Source organism: Clavelina lepadiformis, chromosome 1 (assembly GCF_947623445.1).
Source record: "Clavelina lepadiformis chromosome 1, kaClaLepa1.1, whole genome shotgun sequence".
Classification (NCBI taxonomy): Eukaryota; Metazoa; Chordata; class Ascidiacea; order Aplousobranchia; family Clavelinidae; genus Clavelina; species Clavelina lepadiformis.
The window spans coordinates 22,654,670-22,677,369 of NC_135240.1; the positions used below are offsets into that span (position 1 = coordinate 22,654,670).

At 35.9% G+C, this 22,700-nt stretch overlaps 3 protein-coding genes across 3 annotated transcripts; 1 reads left to right on the forward strand and 2 right to left on the reverse strand.

The window, feature by feature from the left end:
• Positions 1 to 722: 722 nt before the first annotated feature.
• On the forward strand, positions 723 to 2,156 carry LOC143470624 (putative E3 ubiquitin-protein ligase UBR7). The gene has a single exon (XM_076968878.1). It carries the CDS (start codon positions 808 to 810, stop codon positions 2,008 to 2,010), a length of 1,203 nt encoding a protein of 400 aa, XP_076824993.1. The 5' UTR covers positions 723 to 807; the 3' UTR covers positions 2,011 to 2,156.
• Positions 2,157 to 4,207: 2,051 nt separating this feature from the next.
• Positions 4,208 to 6,959, reverse strand: LOC143462665 (mRNA (2'-O-methyladenosine-N(6)-)-methyltransferase-like). Its single transcript, XM_076960910.1, has one exon. It carries the CDS (start codon positions 6,904 to 6,906, stop codon positions 5,215 to 5,217), a length of 1,692 nt encoding a protein of 563 aa, XP_076817025.1. The 5' UTR covers positions 6,907 to 6,959; the 3' UTR covers positions 4,208 to 5,214.
• Positions 6,960 to 9,033: 2,074 nt separating this feature from the next.
• Positions 9,034 to 21,861, reverse strand: LOC143445917 (SRSF protein kinase 3-like). The gene is made up of 19 exons (XM_076945321.1): positions 17,770 to 21,861; positions 17,491 to 17,584; positions 17,135 to 17,259; positions 16,735 to 16,843; positions 16,465 to 16,552; positions 16,274 to 16,361; positions 15,935 to 16,041; positions 15,667 to 15,832; positions 15,355 to 15,386; positions 14,189 to 14,317; positions 13,023 to 13,365; positions 12,758 to 12,800; positions 12,551 to 12,628; positions 12,109 to 12,207; positions 11,646 to 11,784; positions 11,406 to 11,513; positions 10,458 to 10,527; positions 10,194 to 10,286; positions 9,034 to 9,965 (listed from the first exon to the last, which is right to left on the reverse strand). Exons 1-19 carry the CDS (start codon positions 17,783 to 17,785, stop codon positions 9,781 to 9,783), a joined length of 2,112 nt encoding a protein of 703 aa, XP_076801436.1. The 5' UTR covers positions 17,786 to 21,861; the 3' UTR covers positions 9,034 to 9,780.
• Between the last annotated feature and the right edge of the window lie 839 nt (positions 21,862 to 22,700).

A 22,700-nucleotide genomic window follows, 5' to 3' on the forward strand; every position in this document is an offset into this window, starting at 1 on the left:
TTACTACAGTATTATGCCGTTTCACCAACGGTTTTGTCAATGGGCATTCCCCACTGTTCTTGTTATTAACTTCGTTATGAATGCTATTTTAGTTAGAATGTTTTAAAAAAACTTGACATATTTATAAAAAAAAGAGAAATTCTAGAAAAATTATATTTGTACTGGAGGTCACACTAAAGGCTAATACTACTATTACTATGATATGTTACATTATTATGTGTGCATGTTTCAAAACTTTCCTGCCATGTTTAAATAAATTGATTTCTTTGATTATGGAGATTTCCATGATGCAAAAGCAACGCAATGGAAATTTTTGAAAATAGGTAGATAGCATACGTAGGATTACCCAAGGACGGTAATATTTGTATAAAATTCCTATTTGCACATCTTAAAAATGCGAGACGAGAAATTATCTGAATCAATAAGACAGCAGACTACGGTAGGAGACGTTGCTTTTTCTAAGGTTTTGTTTAATAGCGTTCTTTGTTCGGTAGCCTACGGTATCAGTCGGTCAGTTGCAGTTTACCTAAACAAGTAGGCCTATTGTATGCGAAATACGGTATTTTGGTTAAAAATGCGATTGTCGTTTGGATGATCCTCAAGATCGAAAGTTCTTCTCAAGAATTTTATGAGATTTTGTTTAATTTGTATCAAAAATAACTTGCGTAGATGTTAATTGCAAATACTTTTTTTGTAAATTCTCATTTTACAAGTTTGTAACCATGATTAAAACTCGATTCTCAAAGGTGATGGTTAAAGTATGAGTATTTTCTGAAGTAAGTTTTTGCATAAAAAATAAATTATAAAATGTCAAGAATGTCTCAAAAACGAAAACATGATGAGGACGAAAACAATCAAGAATCTATTTCTCTACAAGATGTCATCGAAGAAGACCAGGAAATGGAAGAAACGGCAGATGCAGTTCTTGGAGCCAGTGATGATCAGGAGTGCACATTTACAAAGGGATACCTAGGAAGACAAGCTCTGTATGCTTGTGATACTTGCAGCAGCATAGATGATTCACCGGGCGGAATATGCTTGGCATGCTCCCTGGAGTGCCACAATGGTCATGATCTATATGAATTATACACAAAACGTCATTTTCGTTGCGACTGTGGAAATGACAAATTTCCTGAATTAAAATGTAAACTCATTCCTGACAAGGATCCCAACAACCCCGAAAACATTTATAGTCGAAACTTTAATGGGTTGTACTGCATGTGCAAACGACCCTATCCAGATGAGGAAGATGATGTTGAAGATGAAATGATCCAGTGTGTTGTCTGCGAGGATTGGTTTCACGGACGCCACCTCGGTGAAGCAGCAATTCCAACTAACATGGGCTTTTCCGAGATGATATGTTTCGACTGTTCAAAGAGTTACACATTCTTACACAAGTATAGTGCGTTGTTAGTTAGCCCTGTCAAGTTGGAGAAATGCTTTGAGGAAGGTGATGTTGATGTTACAGATATGAAAGCCAGTCCAGTAAAATCAGATGGAGCTGCTGCTATTGCCTGCTTGCCCATGAAAGAGGAAAATATAAAAACCGATAGTGGTGATGTTGCTAATGGAAGCGGCAGTACATCAAATGATTCATCTTTCTGCAAAATTGAAGGTGCTATCCCCGTGAAGATCATTGGGGCTACATTTTGGCCAGCAGGATGGAGAGCAGTGCTGTGTAAATGCAACAAGTGCATGGATATCTATAACGACTTCAAGGTGCTTTTCCTGCTTGATGAAAACGACACTGTGTCTTCATATGAAGAAGAAGGAAGAAAAAAAGCTCTCGCAAATAAATACGAAAAACAAGAGAATGCCTTGAAGGGGATGTCTAGGGTGCACCAGGTAGAGATGCTACATGGATACAACGACATGAAAGAAGGTCTCACTCAATACCTAAGAAAATTTGCTGAGGAAGGAAAAGTTGTCACTGCAACAGATATTCAAAATTTCTTCAGTGGCCTCAACAATAAGCGCCAGAAACTGGACATGTCTTACAACTGCCGTTAAACGACCTTGGTCTACTGAAATGTTTAACACTTCACCATTATGCTGTTTGTTAGCTAAAGTTTTTTTGATGCATACACTGGAGTTCTTGTTTAAATTTTGCGTTTCATTGTTTTTATAACTAGCATAAAATTTAAATTTTTTTGTGACACATGTCCTTGCATTTACAATGTATTAGACGTAAGAATAACTGTTGCTCAATAAGGTTAATTCATGCACAGGGGCTTATGCAAAACAAATTTTAGGGTAAAAGGTGGAAAATCCAGATCTAACGCACTTTCTCAATGAAAGTATAGGCCTGCTTTAAAACTAATTAAATGGAATTACATCGTAATGTTCATCGGGACAACAATGACGGTGATCCTTGTTAACCAGGGCTGCTGAAATTTATATCATATTGATTGAGAAATTTATCAGCCGGAAGCATGCATGTAGGAGAGAACTTATGCAAAATATTTGATAAGCAGCTGAATCTTGGAAATGTGCTGTTCTGAAAATCATATTAATGGTTGAATAATTTATTTCCCTGATAAACTGTGGAGTCTAGCAAGTCCAGGTTACCATCTATCTGTGACCCAAAATAGAGAATGACAGGACACAATGTTCTGACAGATGTCAAATTGACCTGCGATAAATTGTCAGCCGAAAAATTAAATCATCCATAAAAAACTACCTGGCTAGCAAAGCTATACGTTCTGCTTTTTTGTGTTGTATCTGTGGTATCTTTTTTATGATGTCACAAAATGTTGAGTGGCAAAACACTGGAAGTATTACCTCCGCACATCAGCTGAAAAAATGGGATGCTGGAAATAAGATGAATAAACCCTGCATTTAAAACCATAGTACATTATTATTAAAATTAAGACTTATTAATAATTATTAAAATAAAGATGCAAATCATAACTACGGACGGTATGGAAGCCCCGTATGATGCTCTTTTTGTTTTCACCAAACTCCTAAATGAAATTTGAAAAATGTTGGTTAGGGAAGTTAAATAGTATTTACCGAGTCATGAAGTGTATAATGTGCCCAGTTTTTATTAGAAGCTAAAATAACAAAAACTTAGTCAATTTCTTTGCTCCCACATATCTGACAACACAACACGGTAAAAACGTCTTTGTAAAGCATATTTTAATGTACATAAAGTGTGAACCTAGGCAAAGTTTTAATGGACATCTATTACATAACGACTTCACAAATATGGGAAGTTCACTGCAAAGTTAATTGCTGAACTCATTCTTTTCCTCTGCGCCGTGAGTTTTGGGTACGGCAATACTTGTACGGTGTCTTTTTTGATATGGTAGTGATGCCCTCAATTTTAGCAAAGATAAATCCGTTTTTAATTTTCCATGAATCCTGTTATGAACAACCCATACAATGGGCCATCGACAATGCTGTCTCATTGGTCCCATCTGCATCCATTTTAAATAAAACGACCGACAACTTCTGCTGAAATTTGAGTTAAGTTGGTATCAAGAGCTGAACATGTTTTTCCAGATGTGCTGATGTTCCAAAATATAAAACTAACACAATATTAACTTATCTCAAGAAAATTACTTAAAATTGCCCTAATAATTTTTACATTAGTAGGTTAAAATACAACCTTTTTTATTCCAACTTTTCAGACAATATTCAACTGTTTAACAAAACTGCAAACAAGTTAGTCATGTTGTAAACTTTTTGACTGAAAACAAGACATTTAGTTTCATAGCATTTGAAGTTGATGTCACTTTAAACTCACACATCCCCTAAACATTTTTCATCCTGATTCTTATGAATGAATATAAGCAGTAGTTTTGCTTGCAATAAACAATGTATATAAATCAAGAATTAGCAATTATGGCAGCTTAAGGCTATTGTTATTCGCTAAATTCCCATTGGTTACTCAGTGATTAATTTTTAGTGAGCTGTCACACAGTTTCCTGTGGTTGTCAGAAATTTATGATTGTTGAAATGTTATTGAATTACGTGTATAGTAACCATACCAGGGCAACTTGAATTCAAAAGAATGCTGTAGACTTCATTAGTAGTTGTGTATCAAGTCTTCACTGTTGACTCTATTAGCAAAAAAAAACACAAAAAAGCACAAAGAAATACCGGTTATTTAGAAAGCCTGTAAATATACAGGCGTAAAAATCCTAAAATCGAAAAAAATATCTAGTAACATGAATGACAATATTTTTCTGAAGCATACTCGGACGTTATTATACCAAATTTAATGCATCCGGCAGTGTTAATATGGGCACTAAATTGTCTGGCACGTTTTTAAGTATATAGGTCACAACACTGCAAAGCTACTTCCACAAAACAAAAATGCGAATCTGTAATGTTATGTTAGAAGTGGCTACCCCTGGATAATCCATCCCCAGCATCCTACAGCTGTAAAACAAGAAAGAGTTCATGAAATTGCAATCCACACTTTTTCTTTGCTGTACAAAAGTTGAACACATCTCGGAAAATATGGGGCAATAGGGAGGTACCACATTGAAAAAGACTTATTTGAGGAATTTGCAATAAAACACACTGCAATAACATGAACAGTAAGCAAATGCTTACAGATAACAACAACCTCAAGGTTTTAGTAAGTCACATTCACTTTACACAGTTTAAATTTAAATAGTTGCACAAATTGTAGCACTTCATTATGTTGTTATTAATGATATATATTTAAAAATTTTGGAATTAATAGAACAACGTTAGATCATTTGTAGTATTAGTAGCTTGCAACTTCATTGAAATGTAATGGTTTTGAAGTAACTGACACATGTTAAGAACACAACTGGCCAACTGCATTAGTGCAAATGATATATATATAATTTGAAACTGGTGATAACCAAACTATGATTCCTTGATTTTTATTTATGTTATAAGTTAAACTGAATAAGCACAAACTTACTTTGAGCATCTAACACAACAGAAATTTCACAAATGGTATGTACAATTGTACACAGATGGCAGTACTAAATGTGACAGGTTGTAATGTTAACATTTAAGTTACCAGCAAATAATTAAGGTCATATAAAATTCTTGTTTTGAAATGAAAGTTTTATGATTGAAGACTCCGAGAGATAAGCATTGCATAAAATGCAAACTTTTTTTAATCTTCTAATTAATGGTATGTCAGTGACCACTTGGCAGTACTGCCCAACAAATCAACCTAAACACAATTTTCAAACATACACACATACATAGGTAAACGGTAAAATGTCAGTCTTGTTGTCTATTATGGTGTCTTGCAACAGGCTTAAAAGCAGTGATAAGTTTGCGAAGACGCTGCTGTGTTGGGCCCCACAATTCAAAGCCTGGGTCATTTTGCAGGAAAAATATTAGTGTGCCATGAACGGCTTTGTGATAAACCTCTTTCTGGGGTGCAGCATGATGGAGTCCACTTCGATACTCATGTTCAAAAGCTGGTATGAGCACTTGCTTCCTTTTAAATGCACTATTTTCCATTCTCAGAAGTGCAACCGGGGTTGGGTCTCTCCATTCTGGCACAAAAACAATAAAAGACAGAGGTTCGTTTGACTGTTTTAAAAGCTTCTCAAAGTGATCAACCATTGCTTCCATGAGCTCTTCTACAAATGGAGCATTCGCTTCAAAAGAGCCACGAACAGGGAAAAATTGAAGAATTGGGCCACTAGATCCAAAGTAGGTATCTGTGTCAGCGAATGCAGAGGAATAGTGTTTGTAGAAGCAATTTAAAGGAGAGGCAAAGCACTCCATTGTAACTCCAAAGGTATCGTGTAAACACTGGAACACTTGTGTAGGCAACGCACCGTGCAACATAATGCCTTCATACTGATTTGGTCCAAAAAATGTTTGGTATCTGCGTAAGAGACACCATACCCTTGGTAAAAATAATTGCATAGTTGGATCGTCTTTACATGAACATCTGTATAGCTGTTCCAGTTTTTCCAAATACCTATGATTAATTCTAAGGGTATTAGCATTGTATGTTAGTGATACAGTACCTTTAATTGCAACCTGGGTTATACTGTTAGTTAACATAGGAGTGGCACATAGCATGGGTACTGGCTTTACAGGACATAATTTACCACTAGGCTGCAAGGGTGCGGGAACATCTATTTTGTAAAGCCTAAGTACAGCATGATGTTTGTCGAGTAGCTTTTTTGCATTTTCTTGTGCAATAAAGTACATCTTTTTGCAAATATTTTCCACAGAAAATCTTGCTGCTTCAACTAAATGTGGACCACACTGCCTTCTTATGTGAGCAAGTCGGTTTAAATAATCTGTCAAGACTGCATTTTGCTCTTTTCTAAGCCAGCTCAAAGTATCTTCGATGTGCCACTTCACAACCTTTCGACTTTCGAGGCTTAAGTTTCTGCTTTCAATCATGTGCTTTGCTGCTTCACCGTAGCGGAACAATTGTCTTCTTGCATCAGAGCAAGATTTTATTTTGGAAATTCGAATTGGAACATCATGAATAATCTCACGAAACATAGCAGGCGAGACATCATTGCAACAAGCTGTAGGCAGTATGGGATCAGTACCCTTGTCTGTAATTTTTCTTTCCAATAGCCAGCGATTGAAGGATTCCTGTGGGGCGTCTATTCCTTCATTTTGTTTGCAAATATCCTGATATTCGTCTCTCATTTGCTTCACCAGGTTGAAGCGAAAAAACTCAACTTCAGGTATGGGAGGAAGAAAGATGCACGGAGCACCTTCCATTACAACTACATCAGATTCCAGAGAGAAATCCCAGAATTTTTCAGCTTTAAACAACTTTGTGTCCTGGGGACTATTATTTGTTTCTATCTCTGCAAATTTTCTTTTAGCTGTTTGACTTGTGGAAGGATCCAAGTCAGAGGAGCGAGTTTCAGTCAGTGGTGAATGCTCTTTAAAATTTTCATTGTTTTCATGAACATCTAACGCCTCCATATCAGGACAGTATTACTACATCAAATAAGAGCACTAAAAAAAAAACAAATACGTACATATAACCAGTCTATTTGATTAGCGAACCATGTTTTGAAAGCATTCAAATATTAAATATGCTGATCATAGAACAACAAAAATAGTCAAACTCAGAAACATGTGTATAATATTTGGAGGTTCATCAGTGTGCACACAAAGCTTTTCTATCTTAACGCCAACTTATAATAAATATACAAATAAAAACTAACGGCTTGAACGGCAATTTACAGTATAATAATAAATAAAAAAAGAATTGAAGCTTCAGTGCATGCCACCATGCCAAAATTTGTGTCTTCGCACACATGAGTTCTCGTTGCAAGTTGCAACCTGGTGCCACACTTTCAACTATGGATGAGTCACGGTGCATACCAGCTGTTTCCTTGCACACCTGCACCTGGGAGTTTGCTTTATAACTCCAGAGATCTTGGTGAAAACTGCCATACTCTGTAGTACGGCTCTTTGGGAAGCACTGCCTCAACAGAAAGTTTTTGTCATTTTGATCTCGTGGAGAATGTGGCACCTGTACGCGCACAAGATTCATCAACATATACGCTGGGTATTTTGCTCATCATGCCGATTTATAATAAAGAAAATCAGGTTGTTTGAACCCCAATTTATAATAAATAAACAAAGAATTGAGGTTTCAGTACACGCCATCACGCAAATTGCGTGTGTGCACGCACCACTTTTGTAGAAAACTGCTGTACTTTCCAGTCAAGTGGATCTATATGATAGTATTCTAAACTGACTAAAAAACTAGAAGAAAAAGAAAACTTCTTGGACTGAGAATGGTTGATACACCAGAGATGGAAACAAGTCAAGTCACTAACAACGCAAGTCCAAGTCGAGTGAGTAAAGTTAACTTAAGTCTCAAAGCCATGTCACCATTTACACTTTATTTTTCATTTTAGGTCGATAATTATGAGAATTGAAATTGCTTTCTGAACACTCGTAACATGAATGTAAGGGCTGCTACTATTTCTCCAAAAAGTTCAAGCGTTGAAGCTATTTTTCACAGTTTCTTATTAATCTAACTCAAGTTTTATAACAAAGTAACCCAAACGCTAAACCTAACCTATATCTACCTTCTAATCTAAATCTAACTCCATAAAATCTTAAACAGCTAAAATCAACTTTTTCCACACCCATTCTCCTAACCTAACTGCCTAGCCTATCTTAATATTTAACAATATCTTTAATAATATAAAAGCTTATTTCTGAAGTTTTTGCACACTCAGTAGAATGTACTGCATAGTCATTTTGGAATAAAGTCTTTCACAAATTTATATAAAAACCGATTTTCAGATTTTACAACGTTTTGAAATAATTTTTTTTGTGACTAGAGTCAAGTCTTTCCAAAAACCAGACTCAAATCTTTCTATCTCTGATTTAGTGCATGCATGGTTTCTAAACCGGGGCCCCATGGCACCCCTGGGTCGCTCTCCGGGGGCCACAAGCAGAGAACTCACTAGTGAGCTATAATGTAGCAGTATATGGGAAAGAGGGACGCAGTACATAGTGGGACACTTCAAGTTTGGCACCTCTACACCTCTACAAGTAAACAGTGCTTGCTGTGCAAAAATTGCGGCACGAAGGCTACTGCACACGCACTATCGCCAGTGTTTTGTAAACAGCAATCTACATTATTTTATTGATGAGATCGGGTCCACGGATTTTGAGGGCCAGTGCAATGGGACCACGAACCCTGAAAGGTTGGGACTTGGGAACCACTGATCTAGTGACTGCCTCGTTATGCATTGTATACTATGGACATCTTATAACCGATTTTGCAAGAGGTGCAGTTGGGTTCTACTGTAAAATACCTGGACTAATTAAATTTTAAATGCATTTCAAAACGAGTGGTAGAAATCCAAGCTACAACGGTTTTAGTGCATAAAATTTATAAATATTTTGCATTATTACAAACATATAGGTACTGGACTGTAGAGGAAAAAGACCTAGTAGACCAATTTGGTGTCGGACACTGCATTCGTGAAAACTGTACCATATTCAAAACATTCGACTATTTCCTTGGAGCAATAGACACCTTGAACTCGCAAGTATAACTTGTCTATACTGTCATTCACCAAGTACAGTGAAAGTTTATTTTAATATCATGCAAAGCACGCGGATAGCAGCTTCACTAAAGCAAGAATTCAAGAAACAACTAGCATACAACTACGCACGTTTTGCCTAAAAGCATCAAACACTTAAACAATTGTACAATAATGCACGGAAATGAGGAAATGCGTTTAAGGTTTAATGTACCACTTTATCACGCTGATGTCGATAGCACCACCACATACAAATACAGGGTCTAATCGCTAAACAATATTTACAGTTTCTTCAGTCACATGCTGCAGGGTGGTATGCCTTTTCGGACAGTTACGCGTATGTCAAGCACTAACTGAAGCAAAAAAACTAGGTAATTTAGAAGTTAAAATGTAACGGAGGTCCGTCCCGGTTAGGCAAACCAAACATAGTCAGCTGGGTGACCTACCCCGGATATTACATTCCAAACATTGTGTTACAGTATAGTATCGACAACGTTAGGTCAATTTGTTACACATTCCATATTGTAGTAAAACGTTCTAGTTGAATGAGGTTGCAACTTGACACAAAAACTCAAAAATGGTCTCTATTTACAGTTTAGTAGGTATATAGTCAGACTGAACTTCTTTAATCAAAACAGGAAAGGTTGTTCCGCTACGCGGCTTTGCTAACATTAAAACGAGTAGTTACGTGTCCCGTTTAAAACCGAATTTGTGCAAATGTAAAGATTATTATGATGACGCATATCGTATGCAAGTGCGTTTAGTGAGCTTGCCAACCCGTGGGTCACGTGGTAAGCCAGGGGTGCTTGAGGCATTCCGCAGCTGTTGCCCGACGTTCCGGTGTAATTTCGAGCATGGGTAACAAAAACGAGGCGAACTGCTCCGCATCTTCCAGCGGCCATTCGTATTTCTCAACTAGGACCTCGCGTAACGGCCACATCTTTAATTTGTGGATATGGCGAAGTTGACCTGCATGACATTTATGTAAAGCAATTTATTAAACGACGCCATGTGTGTTAACTAACTCAAGCTAAATAAAGAAAAACCTTATATTTAAGAAATTTATTGCTACAAAATGCTGTGGTAAGAGCTATACTGTTATAGAGCGATCACCAACCCAGGAAAATTTTCACTTTTTCGAAAGCATTTACAAATAAAAAACATTATAAATCAGAAACAGCTTGAAGCCGCACCCACCCTTTTTGTTGAAAAATTCTTTAGAATATTGGCCACTTGCAGCAAACTTTTTAGGGAGGTAGCCAAGTAATTCAATGATTAGTGCAATGTGATCTGAAACACGAAATATTAACCAATTGAAAAAGTGTATTCACGTTGTTATCGTGCAACTTGCATTCTAGGTCTAAGTCGGACCATTATCATGAACGCGAAGCTGCATCTGAGAGCAAAAACACGGTTACAGCGAAAATCGGGAAACAAAAGCATTGCCTCTAACAACTTTACCTTCGTCTCGTGAATAATCATCGCCAGAATGGGGTTCAAATAAATAATCACCAGTTACCAGCTCGAAGATCTAAAACAAACAGAATACATGGATGAGCAATGCGGCAGTTCGCATAATGTGAATTGTGATTGCTTGTTTCAAACATTTTTTTCGCATATACGTTATCCTTGACGTTGTCATTGGCCGCTCACAAATAACCATAAAAAAATGAAAATATTTCTATGCTTGCCGTGGAACGAGCGATAAAACTTACAAGAAAATCAACACACTTCTGCAGCTGAGTATTGTAATTTAAGGTGTTTTTGGGCAACGAAACGGTCTGTTAAATTTCTCCAACAGGCTGTCAAAACTTATACTTCTGCAAATACAGCAGAAAATTAGCAGTTACTTCTTCAAAACTGCGGTGTCTTAAAATTTCTGGGCGGTCGCCAAAGCCAAAACTTAAAAACCTGCTTGTGCCGGCAACGGTTTTGACATTCATTGACAAATCATAAAGCGATTTAAGTCGGCTATTATAGGGAGGTAATCCCGCCCATTCGATTCAGAAGCATTCACCGCGGCAAAGATGTAAGCGTTGTTGATAGATATTTACGGTTATTGATCGCTCATAATAGGCTCGTTAGACAAACGGTTTTCGATTAAGAACACATTTCTTCCAAAAACGAGAGTAAGGATCCACGTAGCGAAGGTCGTGATTAAGTAATTTTAAGTTCCCACCGGTATTCCATAGGGAATTTAACGCGTCTGACACTGAATGCTAAGGTCTTCACAATTACTGAACGTACAGTAATACAACGCACATAAAGTGCACGACGCTGGTGCTTCGAAATTCGTTACAACGTAATTAGTTTGGCTTAAGGCAGAGGCGTGCGCAATCATACCACACTGAAAAGCTACACGTTCGCAAATTTCCACGCAAATATAGGTCCTATAGTGATGACACCTACCATGCAAGCTGTGCTCCATATATCCGCTGGAGTACCGTAACTAGAACCTAGAAGGACCTCTATGCTACGATACTGCCTTGTTTGAATGTCTTCAGTAAAGTGCTTGTTCTTTATAGAAAAAGTGAATGAATTAAACGGAATGCTATTTAAATAATTTTCACAAAAAGAATCAGAATATCTGTAAATTTCCTTCCTGTAATGATGTCTTTTGTAAAATAAAATTGCTAAAGAGAAACCTACCACCCAACATGCGTTTCCCAGATCTGCAATTTTTACTCTGATTTGGTCAAAGTTTTCAGGTTCAAGAAGATTTACCAGGAGGTCATTGGCTGAACTTGATGTTTTCCAATCACTGCCTTTGCTTCCGGATGTCCGACTACTGTAATCAGTGAAAAATATAAACGTTATTGCCTTTTTGATGACTTCAGGTCTTGCCTTGAATGATATTGACTTTCTGATCTTGTTAGCAATCGCAAAAACTGTGGTTAATCCTTTTCTAATCACAAATCATAGTCAAGTTCCTCACACAAATTGGCAAGGGATTACAGTATAGTCCCAATTTCTCAAGACGATATCACAACGACGCGAAACTCTGTTGCTGGTGAAAATGACCGTCTTTGCGAGAGAATAGTAGGACAGAGAGTGCAAGCAGCACCCTCACGCGTGTCAAGAGATACTCCTACTCAGTTGCAATAAAATCTACCTGTCTGATGAGACCGCCCTGTTATTTCTGTTCAAATTTTCATCTGCCCCTTCCATTCTCCCATATCTCAAGTTTTCATCTTCATGGTTACCCAGGGAACTGGAAAAATATGTTGTAAACATAAGGAAAATTCAAACGGCAACAGGTGATTAGTTATTATTAGTTCTTCTTCGATGTTATGGCAGCTACAAAAATGCTACAATGCTAGCAACGTACATGTTGCATTTGCATAATACGTATTTCTGTTATAAATACTAGGAACAGCCACTGAGGAAAGCAAGAGTCGATTTACACCACAACATCCGAAATTAAATGCTATGTTAAAAGTATATCGAATTGTATCCCGCTATTTATAGATCAACACCCTTGTTAGCATTGGCCAGTAACATTAACGCGGCTTTGTCAGGGTTACAAATAACACCTAAACATAACCAGGTTTAACCTGTCATCAGCTTCTTCATGGTTGATGCCGTTTTGGAGGGGTGAATCGAGGTCAACCTTGTTGCTTTCGAGCTTCATCCTTTAAGATGAAGGGTTAAAGACTGGGTTAATACAAAGCATGGCTCAGTGATTATTTAGGGCGTTTGTTTACGCTATTCATTTTTTTCTGTAACAGTGGCTGGTGCTGGGTATGGAGCATTTCGCTTACCTTTCCATTTGTTTTTCTAATGTATCTTCAGGTTGAAGATTGTCTGAAATCAGAGAATTCAATTCTTTATAAGCAACTCTTTATCTATGGAGGCACATACAGACCAAAACTACACAATTATTTATTACAATTATAATAATTGGCTTGCGTATAAATTTTACAATTGGAGTAATTATATAATAAAGTGTACCGTTATTCATGCCAATTCACATGCGCTTGCTTTTAGCTTATTATGATCAACAGTGTTAGCCCACTAACAACATACCACATGTAAGTATTTGTAGGCTTGCGCTTTGTGTAGTCTTAGTTTTGCCGCCGTCCATCGACGATGATTCGTTTACTTCATTGCCCTTTTGAGTTTCGTTATTATAATCAGTATCACAACACGATTTCGACGCTTCACAATTAGTCTTTGAGCTTTCAGTATTAGCATCGCCACTTTCAGGCTTACACGGGTCAGCATTGTTTTCTTCGCTACTGGGTTGAATTGTTTTGTTTGCTTCATAAACAAGTTCGTCATCAGCAGCGTCTCCATTCAACAAAATGTTATCATCCTCTTTACCGGAGAGAACTTGTGAGTTTCTGTCACTTTCTTTTGTGTCTGTGCTCTGCAGTCACAAAAAAATCACATGAGATTTTGAGCACATGTTGTTTGGCAAACAGAATTGAGTGATTAAAACGGCTGTGGGTTCATAATGGAGAAAAGGCGGTAAAGTGAGGTGTTATGGTTTCAGATTACTTACGCCGTGTCTTTTCGTTTCCATTAGTACCGTGAGTAACTAAGCCCAGTTCAGCTCAACCCAATAGCATGCTTATTTCTACCCTATCATGCATTATGCTTAGTATTTGTTTCTTTATTTCTTTTTTTGATGTTTTAGAATTTTAAAACATGCTCACATTTTTAAATAATAATTTATGAAATTTTAGTCAGAAATTTAGTCAGAAAACATGGCATTGTAAAATTAAGTACCTTTCTAGCTTTAATTAAAACTTCTAACCAATGAACAATGAATTTAAACACTCATTAATTTGTATGAAAAACTTTTCAAACACCTTTAATTAATTATTAAACAATAGTAGTTGTAACTATAATATCAAATTTCAAGTCATGACACATATGCTACTGGAAAGGGATTGAGGATTTGTTTGCATGCTTTATTCTACTGTTTTGAATGTTCTATTTTTGCTCAAAATGAACAACTGTTTTGGGTAAAAACGGTAACACGACTGTACCGCCTACAATTGAAAATAAGACAACCTAGCCGTTTTTATGATGTATGCTGAAGAAATATCGTGTGTCAAACAGTATGTCGAGGTTTTCACTTCTTTGTTGACTTTCGTCACTCGCACCAGTGGTTGACACGGCAAACAAAAACTGAACATCGAACACACTGAAGCAAAATCAAGTGCGTTATAAAACGAACAACTTACGTCCATCAGTGGTTTGCCTTCGCGCTCTGTTTCTTCGATTTGGTCAATTTGCATTTGAAGAAGCTGTTGCTGCTTCTTTGCCTTTTTCTTTAATTTCTTTTTCTTATTTTTCGATAACTTCTGCGTTGACTTCATGTAAAAAAAAAACAAGTTAAGCTTAGGCGTAGATAAAATGTATAACTAAAAGGTAGTGGGATCAGCAGTTAACAAAAGTTAATCCATTTGTAAACAGTAGTTGGATGAATGCCGTAACTAATCCAGCTTTCAATGATTTCACCACAATCAAGCTATATCAAAACCAACAAAAGGAATCGTGCATTGACATGAGCCGTGATGATGATTGTAATACATAAAATGAAAAACGTTACAGTAATCGATTGAGTTAACACATGTCGTATATACACTAAATACAACTATGTATTACATATATACTGTATAAACAGATAAGTCATCAGTCTCAACTCAAAAATAAGGACGACTAGAGAATGAACGAGGAATACCACCTTAAACAGTGTACAACAATAGAAAGCAACCAATGTTCCTAAAAAAAAAAAAAAAAAAACAAGACACTATCTGCATGTTCATAATTTTGGTATCTCTTTGGTACAAAATGGTATCGTAAAGGTGACAAAATGCCCAAAATAAGGACAAAAGTGCCCACCTCCGCCCTAAAAATAAGGACGAAAGTGAAAATAAGGATATTTCTTAGAAAAAAGGACAAACATATTTTCTAAGACACGGACCTTTAAAATAAGGACAAATCTTAGAAATAAGGACGGTATAGCAACCCTGTGTATGAAGTATACACATTACACAATAAGAAACATGATAACACAAAACATAAAATAAAATGCTCTAGGTATGTGCAGTTGCACACTTTGCCCTTCCCTATCACATTTTTGATCACATTCAAATGTATCGAAAAGCAGGCATGACATTATTCATGGCATAGTTTAGTAATTCAGTCAACCGTAAACAAAAAAAGATCAAGTTTTGTGACTGGCAATTTCATGTCATTATGCTTCATTGAAACGCATCTGAAGCACTTGAAGACATAATAAGCTTACATGCTGATAAAAGTACACAGCAGCCTACACGATGATGCTGTAAATAGATAATAATTATATAGGTAAATAGATATGACAAACTAGTCAAACAACACTAACCTGAGACTGACGTGATTGTGGTGCAGTGCTCACTGCAAATATAAACATCGTTTAAAATCGTTTTTAACCATACCACGTTTTAATGATATCAGTAATTTTAACACAATGTCCCTTTAACTTAACAATGAATCACTCTAATTAATCCATTGGACATAATGATACTATTTCTGACATATGAAGCAGTTGATGATGGAATGTATTACACTTCCTGGTTTGGTTACGTCTAGCTGGTGAAGCCAAGTGCCAACGAATTACTTTCTGTATCTCAGGCAAACTTTCAAAAGGAAAAAAAAATTTCAATTTTCTACAAACCTAGTGAACCACTTGGTGGTTTGCCACCATGTTGTTGCCACTGCTGTGCATCGGCTGCTATTCTTCTTACGTATGGTTCGTCAACACACAAAAGTATATTTTCGGGCTTAATATCTGTGTGAATGATGCTGCACTTGCTGTGAAGATAATCTAAACCTTGAAGCACCTGAACATATTTATTATCATTGGTAACAGCAATAAAATGAAACAAACAACGCATTACATCTTTCTGATCTTTGTTAATAATATGTTTAGTGTTAGAGGATACCTGTTTGGTAATAGTTTTTACACACGGGATTGGCATGCCTTGATAGTTAGATTTAATTATCCATTTAAGTAAGTGATGCCCAAGAACCTCAAACACCATACAAACGTCTTGTTGAAAAAATTAAGGAAATGTTAATTATATATATGGTTTTATCAAACATGTGTGATGTTTCTAAATCGGCTGATTGACAAAGCTATAAATACATTATGCAAGTTGCCTATTTGCATAGTTCACTAAAAATAAGTTTAATGTGTTCAGAAAAATTTGTAAAAGAGATTGACAAGTAACATTATAAAATACTGTAGTTTCAGAAATTCAAAGCAGTGATTAGAAGGATACGAGTTCCGTTCATTCCATGAGTTTTGAAATCGTCAAGAAGCTGGACGCATTTATCTCTGTTCGAATCAGCTGGATCAGAATCACGAACCTAAACAAGAGGAGCATGTTTTTAAAGATAAATCACCAGCTTCAGGTTTGAACTTAGGCAGATATCATTCAGTTATTATTAGTTATTAAAAAATTTAGCATACCGATTTCAAAAGCTTAATTTCATCCAAGGCAGTTTCTGTGTAATGGGGAGCACTTTTTACAACCTTCATTGCTACGAACCGTTTATTTCTATAAAGGATACACAATGCAGATGAATCAGGCATTCGTCAAAAATCAGCATAATTATATCTTAAGAATAATGCTAAAAGTGCTGCTTTTCTAGTTTGACTTGACCTAATAAAATGTAAAACATTAAAAAAACAAACATAAACAAAATTGCAAACTAGAAACAAGAAAACTCTTCCACTTACTTCATATCCCAACACAACCACACTGTTGAGAAATGACCCCAACCGAGTTTACGAACAACGTGGTATCTTATGTTGAAAAGGTCTCCTATTTTAACCGGGTGATATCCACCTGAACAACCAAAAATGTTTTGTATATAGCGTGCATTAATATTTTTTGTCATTAATGTTAGTATACTGCAAAGCATAAGGACGCTTGAAAATTGAAATGAATACAATATTAATGCTGCTACATCGTAAACTGTAATTTAAAACACATTAAACAACCATAGCGAAAAATGACAAAACAGTTGATTAAGTTACAAAGGGTGATTTAAGATTATGTGTATTATAGCTTTCTCTTAAAACAAATTACATAAATTTTCTTCGCATTATCTTCATGACAACACAAACAAGATTATACCTTTGCAATAGTCAGCTGGATCTTCTTGTTCATCATCATCTGATCCTCGTATTTCTTCTGTTTCCTCCTCATGCAGCTCATCATCTGATCCCATTCCTCCATCATGAATGGCTGCACTTGAATTACTGATAAAACAAAGTTGTCTCACATGCCAGAAAGTGATGCAGTTATCAGCAACGATTAAACTCATCACTTGACTTTTAAAACAGCTAAACTTAACTGCCAGCTGCTTGAACCAAATTGTGAAAAGATGTCAAACAACAAGAATTATACTGCCACAGAAAACTTGGAATGCACAGTCCATCTGTTAGGTGTGCGACTGTGCATGCTTTGCACAATGCACTTAAAGCTGTCACCTGTTGGAGAAGTTGTGTGTAGCGGTTTCCTTCTTTTTCACTCTGTCAATTCTTTTTGGTTTTGCCCTTTTCTTTCGTGCTTGCATCGCTAGCACTAAAAATTTGGTTATTTATATGTCATAGCTAAGTGAGTAAAGCAAAAATGCAAAACAAAAATAAAACCATAAACAATTTAGACTTAAGTAAGTTTCTAAATCTTTTTCACTTTCAAGTACATGAAGAGATATATGAATGATATTGATACGTACAATACATTGTAAAACAGCAAACGTAACAAACCTTTTCTGGAACTCATTCTGTATTACTGATGAAAATATACCGGTTTAAAATCTTTACTTATACCCTCAAAACATAACTTATATTAACACAATTTCTTTCTGTGAAAACATTATGGAAGCTAGGTAGCACAACAGAAATAGTTAAATAAATATCTTTGAAGATATTATGGCACATAGGACCAGTGACATCATTTACTGTAATGAACACATTAGACAGTCAGTTGAGAAAAACTCTTTTTTAATAAACATTAGGACTCCGACAGCAACCTTCTGCCAGATACACCCACATACGTCATATGTATGCTCTGTAATTAATAATAAAATATAACAGTGATTTCCTTTTGAGCCTTAGGGTATGGCAAGGTTTTAATGACATCCACATTTACACTAAAATGTGTATATACTGTTTACTTACAGCTCTAATTATATTATTTAGTGTCAGTCGTAAAAGTACTTTGATAAGGTTTTTAGTATTTTTCAAAGTTTACATTAACAACTGCTACTAGTACTAACTATACAGCTGGCATAGGCCAAACTGGTGATTTAAAATATATTTACTGGTAAATGATACAAGTATTGCAAATAATGTCTCCAAAGTTGATGGAGGCTGTTTCGACTCAGTATTATCAGTATATAGTGAAATACAAAAAAAAGGATAAAGGATGGCACTCTAGGGTTAAATTTTATTTTTAATTCCTCTACACAAGCTTTTGCAAGCATCCTCTTGCTGCATCAGGTGTATTAAGAGATTAATAATATAGTATATACATAGTATGTTAGAAGTATATCTGTAGAAAAGTTATCTAACCTGGTTCACTAGTTATGCAAGCACAAGGCTGGTTGTGTAATTGCATTTCCAGAACAATATACGTGTTCCGGGAAAAAAATGTATTTCCACTTGTTCCAGTTTCATAACATTTACATTTTAAGAAGCAAGAGTGTGTTTATATGTGTTTATGTTCATGAGCATAAATTAATCAGTAGAAGCAATGCATTGCATGCAAACTGCAACACATTATACATGGTGAATGCTAATGAACACAGGAAGGTCCTAAGGATGGAACAACACGAATCCAAGCATGATTAGATAGATACCCTGAAGAATGAAATTATTACCAGATTCGAGTGAACACATATACTAAGACAGACAAACACAAATACATCGTGACGTGTAAAATTTTCAATTAAAAAATACCTTATTGTAAATTTATCAGAAAAACAAGATTACTACAGAAATATATCTTTCAGATCATCATTCACCAAGCAAAGTTATGTTTTCAAGAGCTGATAAACCATAGCTTCGAAAATGGAACAAATTACTAAACAATTATATAACGTTACAGCCCTAAATAAAGCAAGCTATTAAATAAGACATTTTTTGGTACTTCCATAGATTCGAGATATGTTCAAGCCAAAATGCTTGATATTTGTGTCGAAATGTACCTGGGGTATATATATAAACTTAAATATTCATAATTGTTGCCTCAGCACATCCCTAGTCACTACCCCATGGGAAAAACTTAAAAATCAATACAAGCCACAATAATACAAGTATCATAAGTAAATACTATGGCTTGGAAAATATGGCCGGCTAATTAAGAGATCTTAGTGACAAAAGATTTTGTTTCTCATAAGCCGAAAACATACATCAGGGAGAGATTTTGGAGCAAAATTTTTGGTAATCCATTGACTAATTTTGCTGCTCTGTTAGCCATTTTAATGCTTGAATACTTTGTTTTCCTAATAGACCTTGGAGTCTAGCATTGCGTAAGTTGTTAATACAACTCTTTTCATCAGATTTCTCCACAATTAATAGTAGTTTTAGAGACTATGGCAGTTAACCTCCAGGTAACAACTGATGCCATTTAGCTGATGGCTAAACAAAATCGGCAAAATTCCCAGTCCTAGTAAACACACAGGTTTATAACATTTAACGGCATGTTTGTGATAAATACTTCCACATAAGATGCACTGAATGAAATGAAACTAACCTTTTAATCTAAAACAAAAATTTGGAAAAAATATAACATATTATATTTATATTTTTTCCAAAAAATTACAAAATACCACATATCAGAATTTCAGACAAGACTAGTATTAACAAGCACTGCGCAAGTGCGCATACTTAATGAGGTTTTTATTTTAGAGAATGATGGTTGCTAACAATGTACATTAAGTGACATATATGCATATTTTACAACTTCATTGGTTTAATTACGTTCCTTAATCTCTGAAACAGCATCAAATAGAAAGATAATAAAACTTACAAGATCCGCCGACCTTTGGATTGCTTATTTCAATCAATCAACTTTTATTTTTTTCTTTATTGTCATTGGTGCGATGGGGACGGAAAATTATTACTATCCAGTTGTTAATAGCATTTGCTAATGTACAGGGAAAAGGTGACAAAGCCTAAAAGGCTTAAAACATAGATGAAAATAGTCATGGTAATAGTTTCCTGACAACAACTAGCCTGGCTACCACATCTCTCATGTTAACCAATTTTCTGACTTGTTAATTATTATAGAGTTATGTGATGTTACCAACTAGCATTGTTTTCAATGTTCAAAATACTGTCACGTGTGCTATTCCTTGAGCTATCAACCAGCATAGTGTTATCATTATGTCCTGACTAACTACAAACAATCACCTTTTTTGAAATCAAATTCCACCCATTACCAAAAATCAAGGGTTTCCAAAGCTACCTAACTCCTTTACAATTTGGTTCCAACAAATTTTAAAATATGTTTCTTACACCCTAAACCAGTGGCTTTACCCACTGTTTCTCTCATTATTAAAATACAAAATGTATGTAAGTCATATATTTACTTATACATTATTTATACTGTGCTGTATTGTCCCCGCAAACTCATTTATCTGGCACCTTGGCATATTATGAAGTCTATACTTCATTGCCAATGTCGATTCATCCAGGTCATATAACACAAATCTTACGCACAACCTTAGACACAACCTGGAGAGTTTGCTTTCAGTGCACCAGATAAATGCGACAACAGATGTAATGTCAAAATTTGCGCCAGGCCAACATAATACTTATAACCTAAAAAATAGGGTATAATTGCTAACAGTTACGTAATCGAGTAACTGTTACAGATGTCTTGAAGAAGTAACGTAATTTTGGTACTAGACTGTAGAGGGTAAATTTGTCAGTGATGCAAATTAATTTATGAACTGTCACTTGTAATTAGATCATGCCCACAATGCGCATCTGCATTTCGCAATCAGTATATCACCCATTCACCCCTATTGTTACACAAGCTCCACCATAACCTCCAACAGTAGTTCAGGAAGGACATTTATGATTGAAGTTTCCCCAGCACAGCCTTGTTTTAGATTGGCAAAACACGGTGGGGTTCCCTACATAAAATGTTTAACCACATTGTTGAACAATGCGCTATAAGGCAAGTTTTAATGCATGCTCACTCTTCTGGTTTATGCTCTACCTGGCAGGATATGGTTGTTTTTGAAAGTATTTGCGCTGTACTTGATCCGCTCTATGATCTTACCAATATTTTATCTGGGGAAAAACGTATCACAATATCTGCCATCAAGTCAACCTGTAAATTGATAGACTTGAAAATGCAAAGCAGTGAGAATGACACAACTTCAACAAAAGATATTAAACATAAAGTAGCTAGTTGGATGCGAGCCAAAATCAGTGATAGAATTCCCAAAAATGCCATAAATAATGTACGATTTTAGATCCCTGTTAAACATCTTCTTACTGATAACGTGATTTCATCAAGCAAAGCATTTGAAATGAAATTCTGGATGTGTGTGTTGGCGTACCTCCGTCATGTAACATTGCCACTAACACCGATGTTATTGGACCAGATCCAAAGCGAGCGTGTCTAACATTTAATGAACTAGTAACAGAAGTTGATGATTTTGAACAAACACCATGCTGCAGGAGTGAAAGCTCGGTAGAGGATGAGATTGAATTGTATACAGTGGTTCCCAAATTGAAAGTTGACGCCGATCCTGTTTTGTGATGGAGGGAAAAAGAATATGTGAAGGAGTTGGTACATCTGCCAACAATGGCGAAAAAATATCTTAGTGTATGTGCAAACTAGTTGCCCAAGTGAGCGGCTCTTTAGTATAGCTGGTTTTGTAGACAATCCTCGGCGTTGCAACCTGTAGCCAGACATGCTCACATTCTTAACAAAAAATGTTTAAGGTTTTCTTTTTTACTTTGTGTATAGATGGTTTAATAAAAATTTGTTGCAACAAAGTCAGGTGTTCATTATGAAGACGAAGAAACTATTTCGTCATAAGAAGGTCACACAGCCGGCAGTTACGGTTATGCGACTCAGTTAAAAGAAAGGGTACAAATAGAAATTTATATTAGATGATAAATTTAAGTAAGGTGTAGATTTTTATGGTGCGATACGCCCTTGAAAGTTGTGTAAAGATAAGATGAAGAAACATATAATGAATAAGTGTACTGCACAACCTTATTAGGCGAAAGTAACAGCCACGTTTTGGAAAAATCCTCGTCTGATCAAAACCACTGCGACATAATTATGTTGGGCTTGAAGGAATATCATAAGTTTCTATGCACTTCTTCGTTTGCAAAGTACGCCAAAGGGCGAACGTCAATCTTAATGAGAGCCATTTTGCGTAAATGATGGTAGTTAATACTGACACAGATGTTACGCAGGCAGTAAACAACAGAAGTACTGTGCCCGCTTTTAATGTAGCTGCAGCAATAAAAGTTACGTAATTACTTATGATACAAGCAGGCATAAATTATGAAATCAAATTCCGTGTTGATACCACTGCTCCGGTTCCATTACGTCAAAAACTGTGCAGCTATGACATGTGACTGTTCTGCTGTCAAGCCCCAGCAACATGGTTAGTTAGAAAAGGTAGCGCCAAAGAGAAAACAATTCTTAATTTTGTGAAGGGTTG